This window comes from Lutzomyia longipalpis, chromosome 2 (assembly GCF_024334085.1).
Source record: "Lutzomyia longipalpis isolate SR_M1_2022 chromosome 2, ASM2433408v1".
NCBI lineage: Eukaryota > Metazoa > Arthropoda > Insecta > Diptera > Psychodidae > Lutzomyia > Lutzomyia longipalpis.
The window spans coordinates 36,890,623-36,913,029 of record NC_074708.1 but is presented as its reverse complement, the minus strand read 5'-3'; the positions used below and the strand labels follow the sequence as shown (position 1 = coordinate 36,913,029).

General features: G+C 34.9%; 2 protein-coding genes across 2 annotated transcripts in view; one reads left to right on the top strand and one right to left on the bottom strand.

Annotated features, from left to right (window-relative positions):
- The first annotated feature begins 1,913 nt into the window (after positions 1–1,913).
- On the top strand, positions 1,914–18,615 carry LOC129790562 (uncharacterized). Its single transcript, XM_055828120.1, has 5 exons — positions 1,914–2,217; positions 9,662–9,846; positions 15,900–16,177; positions 16,248–16,745; positions 17,358–18,615. Exons 2-5 carry the CDS (start codon positions 9,675–9,677, stop codon positions 17,697–17,699), a joined length of 1,290 nt encoding a protein of 429 aa, XP_055684095.1. The 5' UTR covers positions 1,914–2,217; positions 9,662–9,674; the 3' UTR covers positions 17,700–18,615.
- Positions 18,481–22,407, bottom strand: part of LOC129790578 (uncharacterized) — a 39,537-nt gene continuing 35,610 nt past the window's right edge. The window contains exon 4 of the mRNA XM_055828142.1: positions 18,481–22,102. Within this exon, the coding sequence (XP_055684117.1) occupies positions 21,813–22,102 (290 nt within the window). The 3' untranslated portion in view covers positions 18,481–21,812. The remainder of the gene's footprint in view (positions 22,103–22,407) is intronic.

The following is a 22,407-nucleotide window of genomic DNA, read 5'->3' as shown; positions in this document are numbered from 1 at the left end:
ATTTCTTGTGGATTTTATTTATTTATTTTTTTAATCTATTTAGACGCATTTCTTGATGATTTTTTCCTAAAAAAAAAAAGAATTTTTATATCCTCTCGTAATTTTTGAAATATATCATAAATTTATTAGCTTATTTACGCATGAAAGTAATTAAATTGAAAACTTTATATCACAAATAATTTGTAAAATGTGCCCATAAAGTCTTCTATTAATCAAAATGTTTAGCAGTTAGTTGCACTGCACGTACCCTCTTCAAAATTGATAGTTTTTGTAATTAAACATTTTTAAATTCATCTTTTTCCTATGAGCTGAATGGGAGTTATATGGAAATGAATTTAACAATGAAAAAAATCAGCTCTGAATTTTCCATTCTATACAATTCTCTCCAATTCTTCCGCCAATTATGGCCAAATGCATGGAAGGAGAGGAAGAGTAAATTGATTGACAAAGTTTTCCAATGTGCTGCGAAGCACCCGGAAGACATCAAGAAGAGTGTGATGGCAAAAATCAAACCAATTTCGCGCACAAAATCATCAATGAGGAGAAATTGGACGGCGGGAGAGGTCGTTTTTGTGTATGCAAACCACGCCTGGGCAAGTGTGTCTCTTTTCGATAATTAACTCTTGTGCACTTTTTCCATTTAGAAATTTTTCAATTGTTCAGTATTCTCATCGCATGCACCACAAAAGTGTTTGGAAGAGAAATGAAAGAAAATTGCGGTCTCTGCACTTCCTCCTTCTCTACACCCGCGTGCAACCATTCTTAGGGGGGGTTTTTGAAAAGAAAGTTTTTTTTCTTTTACTTTCGCATTGATGGGTGATTTATTGAGTGGTGTGGTACCGGGAAAAATTCCCAAGGAGATGCACTTTTCTTCCAATTGCAACCTAAACAATTCTTATTTCTCCCATAGTGTTCGTTTGGGAGGGAAAACACCGCACATACCGTCTGCATGGTGGGTAAAAAGAGTTGGATGTGTGTGCGCATTCACAATGTCTTTTTACTATCTGCGTGCGAAGCACCCAAAGTCAATGGATTGTATTGGCGCGAAGAGTCGCAAATCTGAGCTGCAAGAATTCTAGATGAGAAGGAACTCAATGCATTGCAAGACTCTTTAGATGTAGAGTGAGTCTTGTTTTTCAAATAAATTTTATCTACTTTATTGAATTATTTTAAATTTAAAAACTCGTCAAACTTTGCCACAATATTGGCTGAAGTTTGCTCAATGTTTGCTCAAATGTTTGTTTTTCTATTCTACCTTTTTGAATGGATCAAATGTGGGATGATTTTGGCTCAAATCAAAGGGTAGTCAGTCAGAATTGTTTACTGGAATGAATAATCTTGAGATAATTTAGGTATTAATCATAAACAGTGAGTAAGCGTAACCAGAGAGAGCAGACTGACCAAAAATTAAAATTTGCAAAATATCTCATCAAGGCTACTTAACATCATCTTCTTTGATTGATAGGCAATAATTAATCAATCTAATTGACTCAATTACCAATTGAGCATTTATTGTCTCAATCAATTCTTTACTGGGTATGATCTTCTTTCTTGGAATTATTTCAAAGAATTGATCAAATATTGAGCAAAGGCTCAATTAAATTATTAATTATTCTTTGATATTCTTTTAAAAAAAATCCTTCAAGAAAACGATACAATGCATCATTAAAAATGAAAGTTTTTCTTTTCTTGAACCTTCTAGAAAATTCCTCATGAATCTCTAATCTATAAAATATTGCAACTCTATCCGCGAGACACACACAAGAAAGTCTTTCTCCCCATGTGTCTCCGCCGCGGTAGAGAGAGGAGGTAAAAAGAAAAATAGTCGAAGCATCGCCGGTGTGCGTTGTCTTGCGCTGGGGCATTGGGTAGAGTCATTGCCGATATTCTTCCTCATCTTCACAATTCCAATCAGTTCAAAGTCAACCGATCACTCGGTCAGTGCTGCGTTGCGATCTGTGCGTCTGTTTTTAATTTTTTTTTTAATTGAGATTTTGTTGTTTTTTTTTACTCTGTAACGAAGGAAGTGATGCAATTTATTGATCATCGTGAAGATCTTGCATTTTGTCACCTCAAAAAAAATCACGAGTGATCAGTGATCTTGTACGCAACTCTCACAGACTTTCTTCTTCTCCCGGAGAGGATCTTCTGGTGCCAGGAATTAATTTCTGGGGAGTTTTTCTGTGCCAAAAAAGATTTGAAAATTTTTTCAAGAGAGTGAGTGGAAAATTTTCCTTTCCTTTGCCCTACTTTACACGTTACAAATTGATCTTTTTCCCACGCATTGGGGGGAAGAGTGTGCCCTGTGGTGGGATCCATATATAGGCAAAGAGTGAGAGAATTATGATTAAGTTGCGTGCACAGGAAATCACCTTTTGCTTCTGCCCTCGAGTGAGGAGAATTTTGTTGTAGAAATTTTTGTGAGCGATAGCAAAAAGAAGTTTTGTGTGATGATCGGACTTCCATGTTATGAAAGACGCGCGATGTTGCATATTTTGCCGCTCTTTGACAGTGAAGAGATTGACGAAGAAGCTCAGCAATGGAAGTTTATATTCATGATAGCTCGAGGATATCTCGTGGCTTCTTCATCTCACTGTCTGTGTCTCCGTGCAGACTTTACGTGCTGCTAGAGTAGAACTAAACTGAGCGCGCGAAGGGAGCCCACCGCTGACACCAACTGTCAGGGATTTTACATATTCAAAAAAAATTTAATACCTAGTAAAGAATTTCGACAAATATTCACTTTTTTTTTCATTCATTCACTCATCTATTTGCCTCAAGAAAATCACATCTTTTTGTTTGCCCCGGTGCTTTTTTTTCGTCTATTGCACATAATAGCAGTGTTTTGGATGATGAAAATATGAGAAGAAGATGGAAAAAAAGAAACTTTTGACTTCTTTCTGGAACATTTTCGTGTCACTCACAAAAAATTTACATCGAAACCCATTAAATCTATTTACACTGCATATAAATGTGATATAAACCCATTCTGTGTGCTCTCGGAGATGCAGAGACCTGAAAGAAAAAAAAATGAAAAGAGATTTCCCGCTGTGCTTGAACCACCATATATTTCACACCTGGACAATCAATTTGTGCTTGGTGGTACCACATATTTTCATTCGTATACAATACATCGGTGCACGTTTTGCCGGTGAAATGGAAAGTCAATCATAACGCGTCCAGTTATTAGAGTTGGTATACCACAACGCGGATGGGTCAGTCTATGCGTTGTAATTTAATTTGTAAGTAGGATTAGTAGGCAAAGTTGATTTTTTTTATGAAATTCATCAATATGAAAGATAAAAATGCTCATATCTGAAGTTCTATAAGACCTATAGAAAATTCTTGACTAGTTTTGGAAAGGTATTAAAATAGGCTATAAATTGACATAAATTTCAATAATTTTCAAAGTCACATCTAGAACAAAAATGGCGGTTTTTTGTTTCACCAAAACAGTTTTTTGCACTTTTTGTCCTCAAGAAATGGTTCTAGAGGTTTCTGATGTTCTAGAAAGTTGTAGAGAATTGCAAAACCTTTAATTTAATACCAAGATGAGCAAAATCGGGCAAGCGGTTCAGGAGATATGGCTCTTACAACTTTTCAAATTCAAGAATTTTTCAAATGGCTATATCTTCTAAACGGCGACATAGATTTTCTTCATTTTCGGACTGGTGAAAGATATTGACTTAGGCTACAACATATCAAAATTTAAAAGAAATCGATGATGGGGATTCGGAGATATTGCCCTTTAAAGTTAGGCAATTTTTGTTTTTGATTTTAGCGCCTCTTGCGGATATTTTTGGAACTAGGAATGTTTTAGACAGTTGTAGAGCTTCTTGAAACCTTTCATTTGATACCAAGACGGTCAAAATCGGTCAAGCCGTTCTCGAGTTATATCGAAAAAACACTTTTTGCTTTAGACCGCCATATTTGCTTAACCGCTTGACCGATTTTGAAGTATGAGTTATCGATGAAAACATCTCACTGAGCACTACAACATACTAAAGTTTCAGACCTCTAGCTATAAGGAAACTGGTTGACAGTATTTCAAAATGGCGGATGGCGGCCATCTTGGATTTTGAAAATGCAAAAAAATGAAATTTTACACCCACATTTCTATAGAAAACTTCAAACCTGAAGGCTCTATCTCTCACCGTTCTCGAGATATAAGGCAAAGTTTAGAGTCCCGGACGGCAGGACGGCAGGACGGCAGGCCGGCCGGATCAAAAATTTTCCACCACCATTTTTGGAATGTGGGTTGTATGAAACGTGCTTATACCAAGTTTGAGCCCGATCTGAGGTAGTCGGTTTTTCCGACGATTACAATACTTGGTATGCCACGATTGTGGTATACCAACTAATTGTTGTTGATTGAGGGAAAAAAATCATCGTGAAGAACTCCCTCACAGAGAATTGGAAAAATCCATTGAAAACATTTTTTTTCTGCGAAATTTTCAATGAGAATTTCGTGAATTTTCTCACTTTTTGCCAATCTTGTGGGATTCTCTGTTCTATATATTTTTTTTTGGCGTGGGGAAAGAAGTTTCGCCCCCCTTGGGAGAGGGTCTCACAAGTATAAGAAGTTTCCTCGACAAAAATCTCTCGTGTTGGTGGGAAATTTTTGGCGAAACAATGGAAAGTAACAATATATGTAATGTGTGAGATATATGCGGAGATGATGAAAAGAAGCTGAGTGAGGAGAGTATATGATTGTCTGTAGAGATGGAATTAAATAGGGCAATTTTTTTCTTCTTTCTCAAAATGTCTTGTATCGAGAAAAGAAAAAAAAGTATACACAACATTTTGAGATTCGTGACGATGAAATTAAAAATGATTTTTTCATCGTTTGTTTCCTCTCTTGGAGCATTTTTCGGTGCGCACACACTGACCGAAAGAAAAAACAGAACACGATGGTTTATTTTATTTTAAAATTTCTTGTTTCTACATTTATTGTATAAAAAAAATGCCGGGCAATACAGACACAAGACATCTTTTTTTTCTCAACTCGTAAGAATATTGTTTATAGAGAAAATCAAGCACAAAACCTTTTGGTCAACTTCCACGGCGGGTCCAGCTACATTGGTGTGTTGTCCAACGCCAAAGAAGAGAAAGAAGTGACAATCAAAAGCATAGCGCGCGCAAAAGCATTGGCGATCGCACCCACACACCAAGATCACATACGGAATATTTATCAATATATACCGCGTGCTATTTGAATTCCATATTTTATTGATCACTTAGCTGACCTCTTGACTTTTTCTTGCCATCGCATGTTCGCATTTTGTCCTCCCCGCACACACTTTGGCCCATATTACATAGAATTTCATTTGTACCTCTCTTCGCGATCCCAATATCATCACACAAAAAAGGTGGGAGATTTTCACTCCAAAATCCATGCCATTTTGCAAATGTATCTCGCTCTCTTCTCCTTCCGCTTTTTCTCCCTCTCTCTCTCACACTTTTTTTCGCGGACAGCAAATATTTTGTTATTTATTGTATGGATAACAATGCGTAAAACCTCATAAATTTCGCATTGCCATCATCTTTGGCAACCACTTGAAGCGCATTTCATGATTTGATCCCCGATATAAATGCGAATGTATTATATACCTACAATGTTATGCTTATAAATTTAAAGAGATTTTCACAAAAGTTGATGTGTGTATTCTTATGTAGAGTTGAGCATATTCTAGATATTTATTTCCTTTGTTCTAAATCGGTATCTTGCGTTCTTCTTTCATGGAACTTTTGGACAAGATTAGTTAAAAAAAAATTGTCAAATATGTATTGAAAATTAAATAATAATCTTCATAAAATAAACGTTAAACACGTTAAACATTAAAAATTAACTGAAAAATGTTACAAAAGACATGACAAAATTGAGAAAATGTGTGAAGAAAATTCTTCAGAAAAGCAATCTGGAAGAGGAAAGAAAAACGCAATTTTTCAACAATCAGCGATGTTTCAAATAATTATTAGGAATTAAACGTCTTTAATTGCAAAAAAGTTGCGTTATTTTGCCCCTTCATGATCGCTTTTCCGGCGAATTTTCTTCACACAAACTACTACGCAAACTAAAAATATTTTTCGTAAGAAAGAGCTTTTTATTTCAAAAAAATAACGTCAAATGTTAGAGAAAAAACGTCAAACGTTAAAATAAAAAAAAAAGTAAGAATAACTTGCCATCTAAGAACATCTTAACAGAAGAACATCTTAAGTCGATTTCTGGCTCTGTACCTTTAGTTTGATAAATTAAGCCATTATGGTGATCACCTGAAGAAAAAAATTAACAATAATATCTTAATCAAAAGACTTTAAAATTAAATAAATTTATTTCAGATGATTCAGGGCATATTTAAATAAATAAAAGATAAAGATTCCTGTAATTTATTTTCATTCTTTCTCGATGATTTAAAAGAAATCATTAAATTTTTTTGATAGGAAAGTTAAAAATTTTTTTCCTGAGTTTTTAGTTTTAAGCAAATATGACTTTTAAAAATTCTAATCTAGGTTCTAAAAGCCAGCAAAAAAATATTAAAGTTTGAGAAAATTCTTTAGAGATTAAATAAAAATCTTTGAGGAGTTTGGATCAGCAGTCGAATCAGGAAAGTTAGCGATGTCTTGTCGCCTAGTTGCAACGTTTCGGCAATTTTATTGCCATCATCAGGCTCTGTACAATGGATTACATAAGAATTAAAGATTACAACTTCTTCAGTCGTTAAAATCCTTCATATTATATTAAAAGTATTTCTTTGACGTATTAGATTCACTTTAAGCTTCAATAAAATCCCTTTCAAATTAATTCTTTTAAAATTTTTGAAATTTTAATCTAGAAAAATTTCAATTCATCACATAAGAAGAAAAGCTCTTAAGGAAGAGACGAGACATAAAGTGCGGAAGTCTTAAAACGTGCAGACAGTATAATTTAGGGGACAAAAATGCAAATGTGCGAAGCGAATGCGTATAAAATTGCATAAAATCTAACAAATTGTTGCAATTTGTTACATAAGTGCCACCCACTCGATACTCCAATCCGGTGCGATTCACCCAATCTTGATAAATTGATTATTTTGCTGCAAAATCAGCCAACACGAAGTGAATTTCTCGCGCTCTCTCTCTTCTGTCCATCCGTGCCCCTTTGTTGGGATCAGAAAAAGGAGTAAAGAATGGGCGCGATAATTTGCAATCTCACCCAAATAATGAAGATACATTGCAGAAATGGACTTTGGGCGCGATGATTCTCTCGGTGCGCACCAAAAGAATATTGTTTGACTCTTTTTCACGATTCTGCCATTGCTGTGATACTTTTCATCATCACCAACGCGATGAATTTCTCTGCTATGTCTTTCATCTCATCGTTATTTCGTGGATTTCAAATGCAGAACATCACTTGAGATGCGAAGAAAAAAAAATCACAGCTCTTTTTTTTTGCCGTGTGTTCCCCTCAATGCGGGTGAAATGTTGCGCGAGAACAAAGAGAGAAGAAAAAACTTCAAATCAAGAACTTTGTATCTTTACGATCGAAATCTCAAATCCAATTCCAGCACTCAACACCTGAGACTTGAGATAATAAAATATTCACCAGAAAAATTTTTGGGGGTATAACACTTTCTTGGAAATTTATTAATCCATCTAGATTTTATTAAATTAAAGTATAATTTTTTATTGAAATTATTTGCTGTGATTTTTTTTTGATAAATTGTTTTTTAATTAAATTTTGAATTAAGTAAAATTATTGACAGATATTCTACACTGAAAACAAATTAATGATAAAATGTTGGTAAAGAGTCGAATGTTACAAAAGTATTTGAAGAAAAAATATTAATTTCTTTAGAGAGGAAAAATATTTATAATTAGTTTGTGAATAATAGACAATTAAATGATAATTAATTAATAAAATATTAGCGTGTGTTAATTCATAGAAAACACCAGTCTTTTCAATTTCGGAAAAGACATCCTTAGAAGGAACAGAAAGCTCCTTAAACATTACCATCAGAAAATTTACTAAATTACACCAATAAATCGATTCCTATTTACCATCAATTTTTTTCAGTGTAGTTCATTCATTTCTTGGAAACTGATCGTTCCAATAAATGAGCTGTAGTCTGTATTCCCTTTTCTTCCTTTGATATCTCCTCTTCGGAATAAATTTAAAAGACATTTTTTCATAATACGACCTTCTGTGCCCTTCCATATAACTCCTCTTTTGCAATTTATTCAATTTTTTCTTAACAAATAAATAAGAAATCTTCCATTTTATTACTAACAGCCTCTATTTTCCCTATTTCACCTTTATTTTCCGCTTCTTTTGCACACAACAACAATCTATCACATTATACGAGTCTCATCGTCGATATATTTTACTTTTTTTTTCCACCATCAGTCTCTCTGTCTGTTAAATCAATAATGAAGCGTGGGGAGACACTTTTCCGCCCCATTGAAACGAATTGGTGACAAAATTTCCCATCACGTCTCTATTAACGATGTCGCAAAAGAGTGGAATGTTCAATGAAACAATTCCATCCTCATTGATAAATGATTCAATACTGCGGAGAAAGTTATTTTAAAATAAAATGAAAAGAAAATTCAGTTATGTTTTGGCGGAAAACTTGAAAGCATAATAAAGCTGTCTTTTTCTCGTCTATGTTGGATTCTTTAATGTGCTTCAGACACTGGAGATATGCTCTTTAAATTGACGCCATTTAAAATAAACACTGAATGACAACCCCCTCCTGCCTTTGAGATGACTTAATATAGCATCATCCGCCCCCATTCAATCATCCCCCGCATTTTGTTAAATCGTCCACAATTCCCGTTTGCACCTCCGGAGTACTTAACAGAGCATCTTTAGAGATTAAAAGTGGAGGGTGGTCGGAGCTTCCGTTTCCACCACTTCACGTTCGTTCTATTTGATGTGGTTTTGCTCCTTGAGCGGAAAATGGGGGAAATGCGACTCTTTATCTCGCCATCCCACACCCACCGCTCTTGAAGACTTTACCTGTCGCACGGGGAATTTTTGCGGTCTCGTGAAGCGAACGTGGGTTTTTTCTTCACAGCAGGAAGTATATAATTTTATTAGGTTGATGGTCCGTGAAACGTTCTAAGCATCGCCCAGCCACTATTTCTCCATTAATGAAGTAATAGCCCCATTTTGGGGGTTGATTTCCGTGAGAATTTACTGGCGGAAAATTTATTAATTACACGCAATTCCCATAGATTTTCCTTCTTCCTCCCGTGAAAGGGAGTCTTGTGGTGTTTTTATGGACACTGTGTGAGAAGCATACCTATATGCTTTGAAAGAAAAGCATAATTTAACGAGCCATTGATTCGTGGTTCATTAGATGGGGGTAAGACATCGCTTACACAAAGGTTTGTGTAATAAAACCTCTTCGTCATATATTTTATGGATTTTAGGGAGCATTTAATTGAAAATCCTTTAAAAAAGTATTATAGGGAATCGTCGTATTTTTTGTTTGTTTAAAAAATATTCTACTTTCTAAAAAAAATCCCTTCTAATGACTTAGCTGGATTACCCGAAAATCCCTCTGAAAATAAATATTTTCAACCACAAGTTCAACCTTGTAGTGCTTAGTATGAAGCTATAGCAACAAAGCTATGAATATTTCTGTTTAAATTGCAATTCTATGCTTGAATTTTGCAGGTGATTCACAACAATGAAGCGTATTCGGTTCGTTGCACGTTATTTCAATTTCTTGCACATTTTCGTGATTGTCATAAAATGCGGTGCTGGGATGGAGGCAAATGCATCATCATCAACAGCTGCACCAACAACAAAGTCACCATCAACTATCTACTTTAGTGATAATCAACCAAATCCTGTAGCTGGTGAGTTCATAAACTTAATTAAAAAAAAATTGCCATGAAAAATTATAATTAGAGGGCTTCCCTATGATCCAGTTGGTTACTTTTGAAGGCAAATTAATACAAAAAACGTTAATAAAATGTGAAAAGAATATTTCACAGAATACACTACCCGCAAAAAGTTTCCGGATTTGTGTAAAAGATTTCAAAACTGTGGATTTTTTAATGAAAATTTCAATGTAGCTTTTACTCCATCTGTGGTTAACTGAGTTAACTGATCTTAAAAATTTTTCTATTTTTGGAAAGGATATTAAATTACCTTTTCCACGATAGTTTATTTGTGCAAATTGGTGGAGTAAAAAATAAAAATAAAAAATTATATTTTGAATTTGGCGCGCACTCGAATGGTGGTGAATTCGAGTGGTGAAAAGGGTGAAAACAAGGAATGTGAGGAAAAGGACAAATTTGGCGGCAAAAATGACAAATCGGATTTAGAAGGCAACGTGTACGAATGCAAACGTGCTTGTTCAGTAATAAAGTGTAATTTTATAACGTAAAATACGGAAATTTCGCGAAAAGATTTGAAAAAAAAAGTTTCTTCGCATAAGTTCACTAAAATGGCTGTCAAAAAGTAATAACTGGATCGATTTCTAAATATTTTTCAGCCATGTAAAGGTGAGAAAAATACCTTTTCAAAAATTAGGGAATTTTTGAAAATTGGTTTACTACAGCTGCAGGAATAGTTAATTGAAATTTGCCTAAAAAAATCTCAATTTTTGCTCACCGGAAACTTTTTGTGGGTTAATGTTAATCATTCTAAAGATTTACTACATATCTTTGTTTAGAAATTAATCTAAAACCGAGAATTATTGGTCAGAGTGAATTTATTTCAATTTCACAAGAAATTTCATTTTCTTAAGAACTTGTTAAAGAATTAATCAATTACAAAGATCTCTCATATTCTCAATAAAAAGTTTTTATTGATTTTTAAATAAAAAAAGATAAAAATTTAAAAAACAAAAGGAAAACCCTCCATATGGATGGTTTAGAACTGTGCAAAGTGGACACGGAAAATGCTTCACATGGTGGTGAAAGAGTGGTCATATATTTCTTTTTTTTTCTATCAAATCACATCTCGCGTCGTTTTCTTCCACTTCCGAGAATCGAACAGTCTAGTCGTTGAAGTATGTCTGTGTGTCTTCATTGATGAGATCACAAGAGAGCAAATTCTATTTTATATTCAATACAACATTGTTGCACTGAAAAAAAGCAGAGAAAAAGAAGACGCTGATGGCGGGAAAAAAGAGATGCTCTTGTACCTTGACCATGATGCGGTATCACCAAAAAAGGGGCGTTAAAGACTCAATGTGAAAATGCACAGCAGCGGTGAGAAAGCGCGCGAAAACCTCCCACTGTTTGCTTGACGGAAAATTGTCACTAATGTCGTGCACATCTCAATGCGTCAAGTATTTCATTGATGAAGAAAAATGTCTCAAGTTGTGTGGAAAAATTTCACTTCCCCATCTTCGTTTAAATGTGATGAAATCCCTGGTTGTGCCACAAGTTTCGACGGGCAATTCACGTTTCAATCGGATCGCCATTATTATAACCAGCCGAAGAGATCTCTCTGTGGCACATGATGACCCCATCATTCATCGAAAGGCGCGGGAAAAGCCAAGTGATCACCAAATCATCAATGAACGTAAATAAAAGTAAAATTTATCCATGCGACTCTTCATTGAGTACCGCATCTGCTGGAGAAATAGACGCTTCGGTGTCTTTTCGAGCAGAGATTCACTTCGCACCACTCCTGGGTATATGTTGAGAAATCGCACGAGATCATCATCTTTTCGCGACCGGTCATCGCAGGCAGTGTTTTAGCCAATTCTACTGCCATCTTATTGCCATTGTATACCGCGGGGAGTTTTATTCGTTGACGATGGGAAGGAAATTTTATTGGCAAAGAAATTATAAAAAAAATCCAATCATTTTTCTTATCTTCAGATTGATTTGTGGGGAGAATCTCAGCTTTTGATCAGACACTTTCACCTGTTCTCTTTATAGAATCCACTTGTGTATTGATAGTGTGCATAATATTCTACGCGTAGGCTTTACTGGTGTAATTAATTAAGCAAGATTAGTATTTTTTATCATTTTTTAAATGTATTTTTTCATTTTAAATTATTTTTCTTTCTTCAGAATAATTTTCAGAAACAAATTAAAAACATTAACATCAGACGTAAAATTTACCTTAACCCTTACGCGTTTTTTGGGTCATACGCTGACTCAAACGTGAAACAGTTTATTTTTCCTATTATTTATGAATCTAATTGTTTTTCCAAGTTAAAAATGCATCAAATTCACACAAAAGAGGCCAAAGAAGACGTTCTGACTGAGAAAAATCCTATAAAAGCATCTAGACAACAAATATCGTGATAAAAAGAGCTCATTCTTCAATGTTTCACGTGGACCCGTAAGGGTTAAACTTGGTTTTCTACCCTCGGAGGATTTTGCTGGCCAAAGTGGGCAATTCGACACTTTTTAAATCGTCTCACAGTAAAATCTCTTAAACATATCGTGATAATTTCTACATCTGTGTGTAGAGAATTTCCATAACTTCAAGTTCGTCAAAAGAAAATTCGAAAAATATTTTCTTTTAAGAGAAAATGAAGGTCAAACTTTTGAGGTTAGAAACCTCGATCCTCCAAGTGTTAAAGCTTTCACGTTTTTGACGAAAAATTATTCCTTCAATATTCCAGAGCTTTGAAAATCTCAATGGAGGCGCCTGGTACCACCCGGTGGCTCCACTGTTAAACATCTTTCACTCACAGCACATTAATTGCATCAAAAGGCATCAAAGAGTAGTAAATTATGTAATTTATTGAAAGCGTAGAGAAAGCATTTGAACATCTCTCTTTTTCATTCGTTTCATCTGTAAACTGTTGGATGTGTGTGCATAAAAATGCGCGCCAAAGACAAAATATTGCCGATGTGTTTGATGATGATGCTGAAAAAAATAGCATAAAAGTGGTAGAAAATAATAAAAATAGTTGAGAGAGAAGACACAGAGAAGCCACGACACACTAACCTGGCTCACAATGAAGATCTGGAACTGGTAATGTTCACGACGACTCTCATGCAGGCCTGAGAGTGCGCCAAAGAGTGAAATGACGATGATGGCATCTCTAACCCATTGAAAATGCACCTCTTGCGCGATAAGGCGAGCCCAACACTCCCAATTGAGATGATGCGCGTTAAAAGAAAAAATAAATAAATTTCCACTCTTCGATAGAGAATTTTCCACGAAAAACCCGCAGAATTTCTTCCATCGAGTGTGAAGATTTTCCCACCACCACATGCTGAGGAGGAAAATGTTTAATGGATGGAATCAGCCAGAGCGGTGATACCTCGCGTGGTGTAGCCCCCCTCAACATATCCGCCCATTGGTGTCAAAACAAACAGATTCGAGAGACAAGAGGTGATTTTTCTTGTGCCACGCCGTGTTAATGATTTCCCGTCAAAACTCCCATACCAACGTACGTTTCGCGTGTGTAATTTGAGGCATTTTATGGTTCAACCCAAGAATTTATTGAGATGAACAGTGAAAAGGAATAAAAAAAGAGGCGCGCAAGATGTCTTGTGATTTATCTCCAGAAGATGAAAAAGTGCTGATGATTTTTTTGTGGGGACCCCCTTTTTTCACAACTCATCGAGATTTATAGGGCAAAAAAAACTTGTTCATTTCACTCTTTTGCTGCTAATTAGTATTTATTTGCGATTTAGCTGTGTTTCTTTCAGACACAGCTTTTGTGTACCGAGCAAAATCGAAAGTCGTCAGATCGGGCTCAAACTTGGGATGAGCACGAATTAGGGTCCCCACATTCCAAAAAACGTATGCGCCAAAAAAATTTTTTTTCCGGCCGGCCGTCCGTCCGTCCGTCCGGCCGGATTATAAACTTAAATTGCAAGAGAACGGTGATAGATAGAGACTTGCGGTAAACGGCAAAGTTTAAATATCGACCTGAAGAAATCCGATTATGAGGTCAAATCCACCCCCCCACCCCCCCGTCCGCCATTTTGAATAACCTCAAAATTTTGTTTTCGCTATATCTCAGCCGCTATTATAGCTAGATGGCTGAAATTTTGATATGTTGTAGGGGCCATCAATACCTTTCCAACGATACCTCATTTTCGAAAATCGGTCAAGCCGTTTAGTCAATATGGCCGCCACAATTTTTCATCGAAAATCGATCATAACTCGAAAACGGCTTGACCGATTTTGATCAACCCAGGCTCAAATGAAAGCTCTCAACAAGCGCTACAACTCTCTAGAACCTCCGAAGTTTCAAAAGTGACCGCTAGGGGGCCAAAAATCAAAAACAAAATTTTCGATTAGTTTTCGATGAATATCTCGAAAACGACGACATAAATTTTTTTCATTTTTTCATATGTTGTAGCTGACCATATTATCTAGCTTCATGCCAAAAATGAAGAAAATCTATGGATCCGTTCTCGAGATATAGCCTTCCAAAGTTGGCATGTCATATCTCGGGTTCTACAAGTCCGATCTGGATCAACTCAAGCGCAAATGAAAGGTTTCGAGAAACCCTACAAATGTCTAGAACATTGCAACTTCGAGAAATGACCGCAAGAGGCGCTAAAGTCAAAAACAAAGTTTTTGAAAATTTCGAACTCGAATTTTTCGAAAATGGCGACATAAATTTTTTTCATTTTTCGATATGTTATAGCTGACTTCAAGACCTTTCAAACAAAAAAAAAATTATGAAAATCTATGGATCCGTTCTCGAGATATGGCCTTCCAAACATTTCTTAGGGTATGACTTTTCAACTTTTCCCGACTTTGCGCGTATTTAAATTAATTCGCGTTCTAGTTTGCTCTCACAAAATTGGTACACTGAAAGAAACACAGCTCCCGTAAGCTTGGTCAGCTTACCAGTACATTTTTCTTCTATTAATTGTAATTTGAGCTTTTTTGGGGGGAGAGCTTTTAGAGGAAAATTCCAAGAGGTTTTTAAAAAGAATAAAATAAATATTCAGAATATATATTTGAAGGAAATATTCTGGATAATTAAAGGAATATTTATTAGGATGATTCAATTGATTTATCAATTATTGATCAATCCTATTGATTCAATTAATATTGAACATTTGTTGTCGCAATTTATTTGTATACTGGTTATAGAAAATTTAATTAAATTTTCAATAATTCGACGAGGAAATGGGAGGGAAGCAATCAAATTAAGGGGTGTTTATCTGGTAAATCTTTCGATATTTTTGGCGAATTTTAGAAAATCATCTGAATCATGGCGAATAATTAAAATCTTTGGCGAATAATCCAAAGATTCGAAGATTTGCAAAAAATTGAAAATCTTTCATTTTTTCCCCCAATTTTGTATTTTTGACCAAAAATAGTTTTTTTTTTTTGCTTTTTATGGCTCTCCTGTTGCTTTTAGAGCGAAAAGAAATAAATTTTCATGATTTATTTTCCTCAAAGGCGTATTTACCTGGCTGATTATCCGAATCTTTGGCGAATAATCTGAAGATTTTGATTCATATAAATATCTCTTGAATAAAATGTTACAGAAGAACGTTTCTCTGATCAAATTTTAATATTCTCCTGCTTCTGACTAAAATAATAATTTTCCGATCAAATAATGAGACACACTAGAAGGGCTCAAATCTAATTCCTTTGTAAGAGAACTCCCAAAAGTATATGGTTTCAAAATCCTTCAACTTCGTTTTATTAATTTGATGAGAAATTGTGTAACAAATGTAAACTTATCAGCTCCAATATCATTCAAAGAAGCTCTATCGAGTTTATCTACATCACTAAATGATGAGCTACGAGCTACTTATGTACATAGTTGATTATATACAAAACATCCTTATATATAGCGCGAAAGAAGATGTTTTAAGAGATTTATTAGAATAATTTTCTTTCTGCATCGCAGCAAAAGTAAATCTGGGTTATTTATGGGAAAGGATCCTTTGGGAGGAGGGGGAAATACTGGGAGATTGTATTAACATAAAATAACATACATAATATGCTTTGGCAGCTTTCGTGAACAGTGCCGCAGTTTCTGGGAGGGCGCTCTTTTCACCGCGTGTTGATTACAATGAATGGATGCCCGTGGGACGTGGGGATCCACTCAAGAATGATCCCACGTACGACTACAGCCCACCCTTTCTCGAACGTGTCCGCTACTGGGAATCCGGTGGTGGGAAACAAGAGAAAAGTGGAGAGATTCTCCTCCTGGGAGTGCCATCGAAGAAGCCAAGTATTCCACAGAGGAAGGATTTTAAGTACCTCACAATGCGGAGGAATTTCTATCAGGTTCATTGTGATTTTTTTTTTAAATAAAATTCTTGTAGTTTTTAGAACGATTTTTTTTGTCTTTCGGTAGTTGCCAACAATTCTGATGCCTCCCCCAATGCAAACTACGGAAAAGTATCGTGCTCCAATGGATACCTGGACACAGAGACCTGTGGATGCTGTGGCGGAAGCTTCAATGAGCATAGCAACACCCATGAAGACAACCTATGTCAAACCCTTGAGTGCCATGAGCTACGGAGAGATGGTGAAGCCACCCAAATCCTCATATCTCCACACAATCCTACAGAAGGAGACACTCCAGAGGGATGTTGTGCGACCCACGACACCTCCACTAACCACCACAACGTCCTCAGTGGTCATGCAGAGAGTTCCTAGTGTTTTTGAGGTGCATCAATCGACGGCAATTGTGACAAAGACAACACCTGGTGCCCAGCGATTGGAGACAAGCACGCATTTTACCCCAACTGCACCCCCAATGCTCACAACTGATGCTTACTTTTCGCACTACAATCAACCACAGGCGCCTATCCCTGGACCTATGTACCTTATAATCGAAGGACATTCAAAGGTTGTTACTAATTTAATGTTTGATTGAATCATTTTGAATATTTTATTTTTACTGTAACCCAGGAGGACTTTGCTGGCCAAAGTGGCCAATTTAATTTTTTTCAATCGCCATAGATATTAAATCTATTGAACATTTCGTGTTAAATTCTACATCTGTGTATAGGAAAGTTTTAATGAAAGAAAACTTGGAAAATTATTTTTATTTTTGAAAGAAAATGATGGTCAAGCTTTTGAGGTTAGAAACCTCGATCCTCCAAGTGTTAATGGGACAATATTTTTGCTTTCTTATGTTGAATTGAATTCAGTAATAGATGGCATGAGTAGTAAATGTTGTCCTTTTTGGAATACAATTTTTTTAAATAAATTTTTATCAATAGTTTTCTATTAAAAGAAAAGGTTTGTAAATTAAGTTAATAACAAATTTTATTCCAATTTAATTGCATCAATACTTCTGCAATATTACATTCAATTGAATTTAATCACAGATGGTGCTAGTAGTCAAGAGCGTCCTTTCGAAGGAAGGAAAATTTTATTTTTTTTTCCTTTGTTCTGATTAATTTTTTTTCATTCTTAAAGATGATTTTTTATTACAAGAAAATTCCCTTCTCTTCAGGTAAAAACCTACAGTTCCAGTGATCCTCCAGATGGGAAGCATCATGCAAATATTGTGCCAGTAGTCAGTACGGAAGACCCCGTTGTGCGGCGTGTAGTGAACGAAGAGGCACCACTGGGGGTGAAGCATTTGCACTTCCGGGTGCCCGAGGTGAGGCGGAAGCCTCATCCGACAAAAACATCAGCCATGGATAGTCTTCTGAGCTTCCTGGATGTTTCATTTGGGGGCTTTCTTGGTGATGATGCACAAACAGATACACAAAATTCCATTGAATCCAATGGACTAGAAACTAGTGTTAAGGGGGACAAGAGGCAGGCGAGGATCATTGGCGCATCCTCTTAAATCCTCAATTTAAGATTTAAGGAAAGGGATGGCTGGGATTTTTTTCCCTCTGCAAAGGTAAGGTCGGAATTTATGGGGGAAACATTTAGCTAATTTTTCAAAATTAAGTCAATTTGCAAATTATTTTGAAGGAATTTTGTAATTATCTTTTTTTTTTTAATTTCCAATAGCCTACAAATAAGTATTAATTACTATGCCCAAATGCAAGAAAATTAATTTTGCATAAGGCAATATGAGAATCATGCCCCATATTTGGATTTAAAAAAAATGGTGCAATCAAGGGGTGTTTATCTACCGAATATTAGGATTTATTTAACCGAATCATACAAATCTTGAAGAATAATCTGAATTTTTCTTAACGAATAGTTTGAATTTTAACGAATAATCCGAATCTCTACGAATAATCCAAATTTTGTCGAATAATCTTAATTTTCTTGACGAATATTTTGAATTTTGCGAATAATCTGAATCTTCTTGACGTATAATCTGAATCTTAACGAATAGTCCGAATCTTGGCGGATAAACTGAATTTTCTTGATGAATAGTTTGAATTTCGATAATAATTTGAATCTCCTTGACGTATAATCTGATTAACGAATAATCCGAATCTTAACCAATAATCCAAATCTCGACGAATAATCCGAATCTTGGCGAATAATCCAAAGATTTTCACTCAGATAAAAACACCCCTTGGGTGCAATAAAAATTATTAAAATATTTTTTCTTCACGATGGCAAATTTTATTGCCTCGAAGCTGCAGAAAGAAAAACAAAACGGAAAATTAATTTGAGAAATATTTTTTTTATTTCCTGAAATTTTCTATACATAATACACAATAATTCATCTCATTCATCATAACTTCTCAAATAGATCTCTTGTAGGTGAAATTGTCTGAATAAAAACATTAATTTGCGTAGATTTTTTTTCTTACAATAATTTCTCAATAAGTTTTCTCTCTGTCCCTCTAAGATTAATACATTGATTTTATTTTATTATAATTATTATATAATTATGTTCTACTATGTACTTTAAATGATTTCAATTCATGTTTTATTTTTCATTTATTATTAATTAAACTTTTTCTTACATTTAGAGAAATACTTTGTCAAGTTATTTTTTTGTTTTAACATAAATTTGTAAAATTTGAAAATTTTATCACAGACATTTAAAAAGAATTCCACGAATTTCTTTTCCTCATTTATTAACTTCCTCTATTTTTTTTGCTTAGCTTTTATTTCACGTTAAACTATTTCAAGTGCGCGGGTGGATGGAAAAGTTGTGCATGAGAGGTGGTCGTCGCTTTTTGTGTATTAAAAGAGTTTCTCCTCTATGCGATAATGGGAGAGAATCCTGCGGAAAGTTATTTTATAAAATAGTTTTGCCCACGTTTTAGTCATTCTGTGAGAATGAGAAAAAGTATTTAAGTGAGAGGAACTTCCGTTGGCCCTACTAACTTTTATATTTTTCACTTCACCCCTCATGCAAAAATTTTCCCTTTGAAAGGGTGGGAGGGGGGATGGAGGCATCACGCAGAGAGAGGGAAGATTTTTGGGGATAATATTCGATGTTATGCGAAAAAAATATATTTTGGCACTTTCTTTCATGAAATTCCCGAAAGCTCCTCCATCCACATCTGTCCCAGCGCTTTGGGGGGGGATGGGGGATGGTTTAAGAGATGTAGGTGTGTACGATATAAATTTGAATAGCAAGTCAAAATATATATATATCACATTTTCGCTTCCATTAAAATGCAAAACGTTGAATGCCTCTAAATTAAAATTGTTTGGTAAAGAAGGGAAGAAAATTCTCTGCATAAATAAATATTTAAATTCAAAAGCAAAATTGCGTGAGATATTTATGCTCTCTCTCTCTCGGCCTTTTAAAGTCCTCGACACACGGAAGCTTCAAAAAGGTGATACAGGAGGAATCCTTAAAAGGAGGTGGTACTGTAATGCAGGGAGAGAGAGAGAGATAAATTTGCAGCCCTTCTTTCCACCTCATGGCCCCTCATTATGAGCCAAAATCGCACGCTAAAAGCCCCTCCATCCCCACCCACGACTTAATTTTGCTTGACTTCTAATTAGGACACACATAGAATGATCCCCATCAGGACAGTTAATAACAATACAAGACTTGCGTAGTTCTACGCTGGGAAATCCTCAGCACATAACACATCCAACACCGGATGGATACCGGTAGATCTTCCACATCCTATAAATAAATTCTCTCTCTCTCTCCGTGTGTACTTTCCTCCTGACTCATTAATTAATTCTCGCCCATGTAGAATAAAATAGGGGAGGGGGAGACACAAAGGCGAGTGGCGCACTCATAAAAATAGCCTTAACTCCATAAGTCTATGATGCTACAAACAGTTTTAGAGACCCTATAAACTTTGGATTTAAACCTCAATCTCAGGAAGACACTCTGCAAAACTTAATGTTTTCCATCCCAACCACTTTATCACTTTATTTACACGGATTATTGGGCAATTAAGTCCGAATAGTTCTAAGAGGGGTTCTACCTCATGCGGAATGGGAAGAAAATGAATAAATCTCTCTCTGTGTAATTGTGTACTGCAGCGTTCTTCTTCTTCTGCATGGTTCTTAAATCCTTCTCTTGGTAATGGCCACAAGGTAATTGCCAGCAGCAGGAAAACTATCTTCTGTGGTAAGTATTGAATTTTTTTTTCTCATACAAGAAAAGCTTTTAGGTTTTTCGCATAATAAAATATTTTAAACTTCATTAAAAGTATAGAGATAAAGTTGCAAAAAGTAGTTGGCAAATATTGGATTTATACCACGTAATTATATTCTGAATGCTCCATTCCTCATATTTCAAAAAGGAGTTTATTCATTTTGGAGCTCTTTTCGTATTTCCATGGAAAGTAAAAACTAAAGAAAATATTTAGATGATTCTAAATCATTTAAATGATAATCAAAATATTTTCTCTTCTAGGATAAAAAAGATATTTTTTTTTGGAAAAAAGTCTAAAGAGCATAAGCTTCGCCCGTAACAATAGAATTTCCTGAAAAAGATCCCTTTTGGATCGAAACTTCAGTGATTAGAAGAAATAAAAGACAAAACGATCGTAACTATTTTAGCGCATAAGCCGCCCTAAAATGGTCGCATAAATTTGAAATATTATCAACAAAAGTTATTTAATGTTATGCTTCTTAATCCAATAATGATTGCTCATTAAAAACATAATAAGAAGAATCAAGAAGCGAATGCATCAGTACGGGATTGACAAAAAAAATACAAGAAATAATCGCTTGAAACATTTTTTTGCAAATCAAAAGAAAAAATCGTTTGAAGCATATGCATCAGTGCTCTATCAATAGAAAATCTTTTCTTTTTCGTTTTAATTTCAAATATTCTTGATTTTCTTAATGACTGGATTCATTTTCAACATCTATGCTGACTTGATAAAAGGTGAAAAGAGTAGTTGAAGCATATGCGTATGTGCTTTACGCACAAAGATTATTAAAATTAGATTCATTGGAGGCGTGGTTTATTCATTTCTATTTTGCAAATTTGTTTCTAAGTCATATCACTCTTAAAATTTTTTTTTATTAAAAATTTTCTTGAATATTTTATTACGCAATGAAAGCATCAAAAAATGAATAAACTCCTTTATTGATCTTCATTCTCTCTACACAAGGATGCTCTAGCTAGATTGGTTTATATCATAAATTATATTCAAAATAGGATAATAATATAATTTTGAAATATGGATTTTGCATTTTAATCGAGTTTTTTAAAGCTAAAACTGAAAAAGAATGCGCAGTACTCATTAAAAAAAAACTCAAAAAAGTTTTTTAAAAAATTTTTAATTTGTTGAATCGGTTTTTTTAAGATAAAAATTAAATTTTTTGAGCAGAATTGAGAGATTGAGATTTAAATTTCAGTTCAACGGTGCATCCTTAAAACTTAATCCTATAACTTTCATCTCCTAAATTCTTACAAAATAATGCTTGTATGTAGTAAAATATCCTATTGCTAGTAGGATGATCAATATTAATAAACAATCTTCGTGGTATAAACTTATGTTGTAAAAGTAAGAAAAAACTCAACGGGATTTTACGGGGCTTATCCACATGTCGCTGTGGGGATTTAGTGATCCCTCTGCGTCTTCTGGGGCTTTGCCACAAATGCCTGAAGACTAAAATAGCGCGGTGCATCCTCGGGTGTGACACTCGTGATGTGATGGAATTGACATGGATTGGAGATTTGGGATTTTGGTGGTAGCTGAATGGCTTTCACCTTCTTCGGTGGCTTTCGCTTTCTTCCCGGTGTGCTAAGGGCAATATTTTCCGGGTCACTGATCAACTTCTCAATGCACAGCCACAGCTCACGGGCTGCCTGACTAGAGTCGAAGCTGAATCCAATGATTTTTCGATGATCTACAAAAAAAAAACAATTTAAGAATTTATAAGTAATTTTTTTTCACATGGCACGCATGGACTAAATTTAATCCAGCGTATCGAGAGATTTGTTCGAGAATTTTTTTACAAAATTATTTATGAATGAAAAAAAATATCCAACAAACGGCAATTTATGCACCATTTTATTATTTTTATGTTAACAACACTTTTTGCATGAGTTTGAGGAATGTTTTGCAAGAAAAAACATCAATGTAATATCACAAAATATTGCGTTTCATTTTCATGCGAACAATGTTTTCTTAATTGTTCATGCGATGATGTGT

Coding starts and splice junctions, on each gene's coding strand:
- LOC129790562 (XM_055828120.1), top strand. CDS start 9,675: ATGAAGCGTATTCGGTTCGTTGCACGTTATTTCAATTTCTTGCACATT. Junction 9,847..15,899: donor TCAACCAAATCCTGTAGCTG/GTGAGTTCATAA, acceptor ATGCTTTGGCAG/CTTTCGTGAACAGTGCCGCA. Junction 16,178..16,247: donor TGCGGAGGAATTTCTATCAG/GTTCATTGTGAT, acceptor GTCTTTCGGTAG/TTGCCAACAATTCTGATGCC.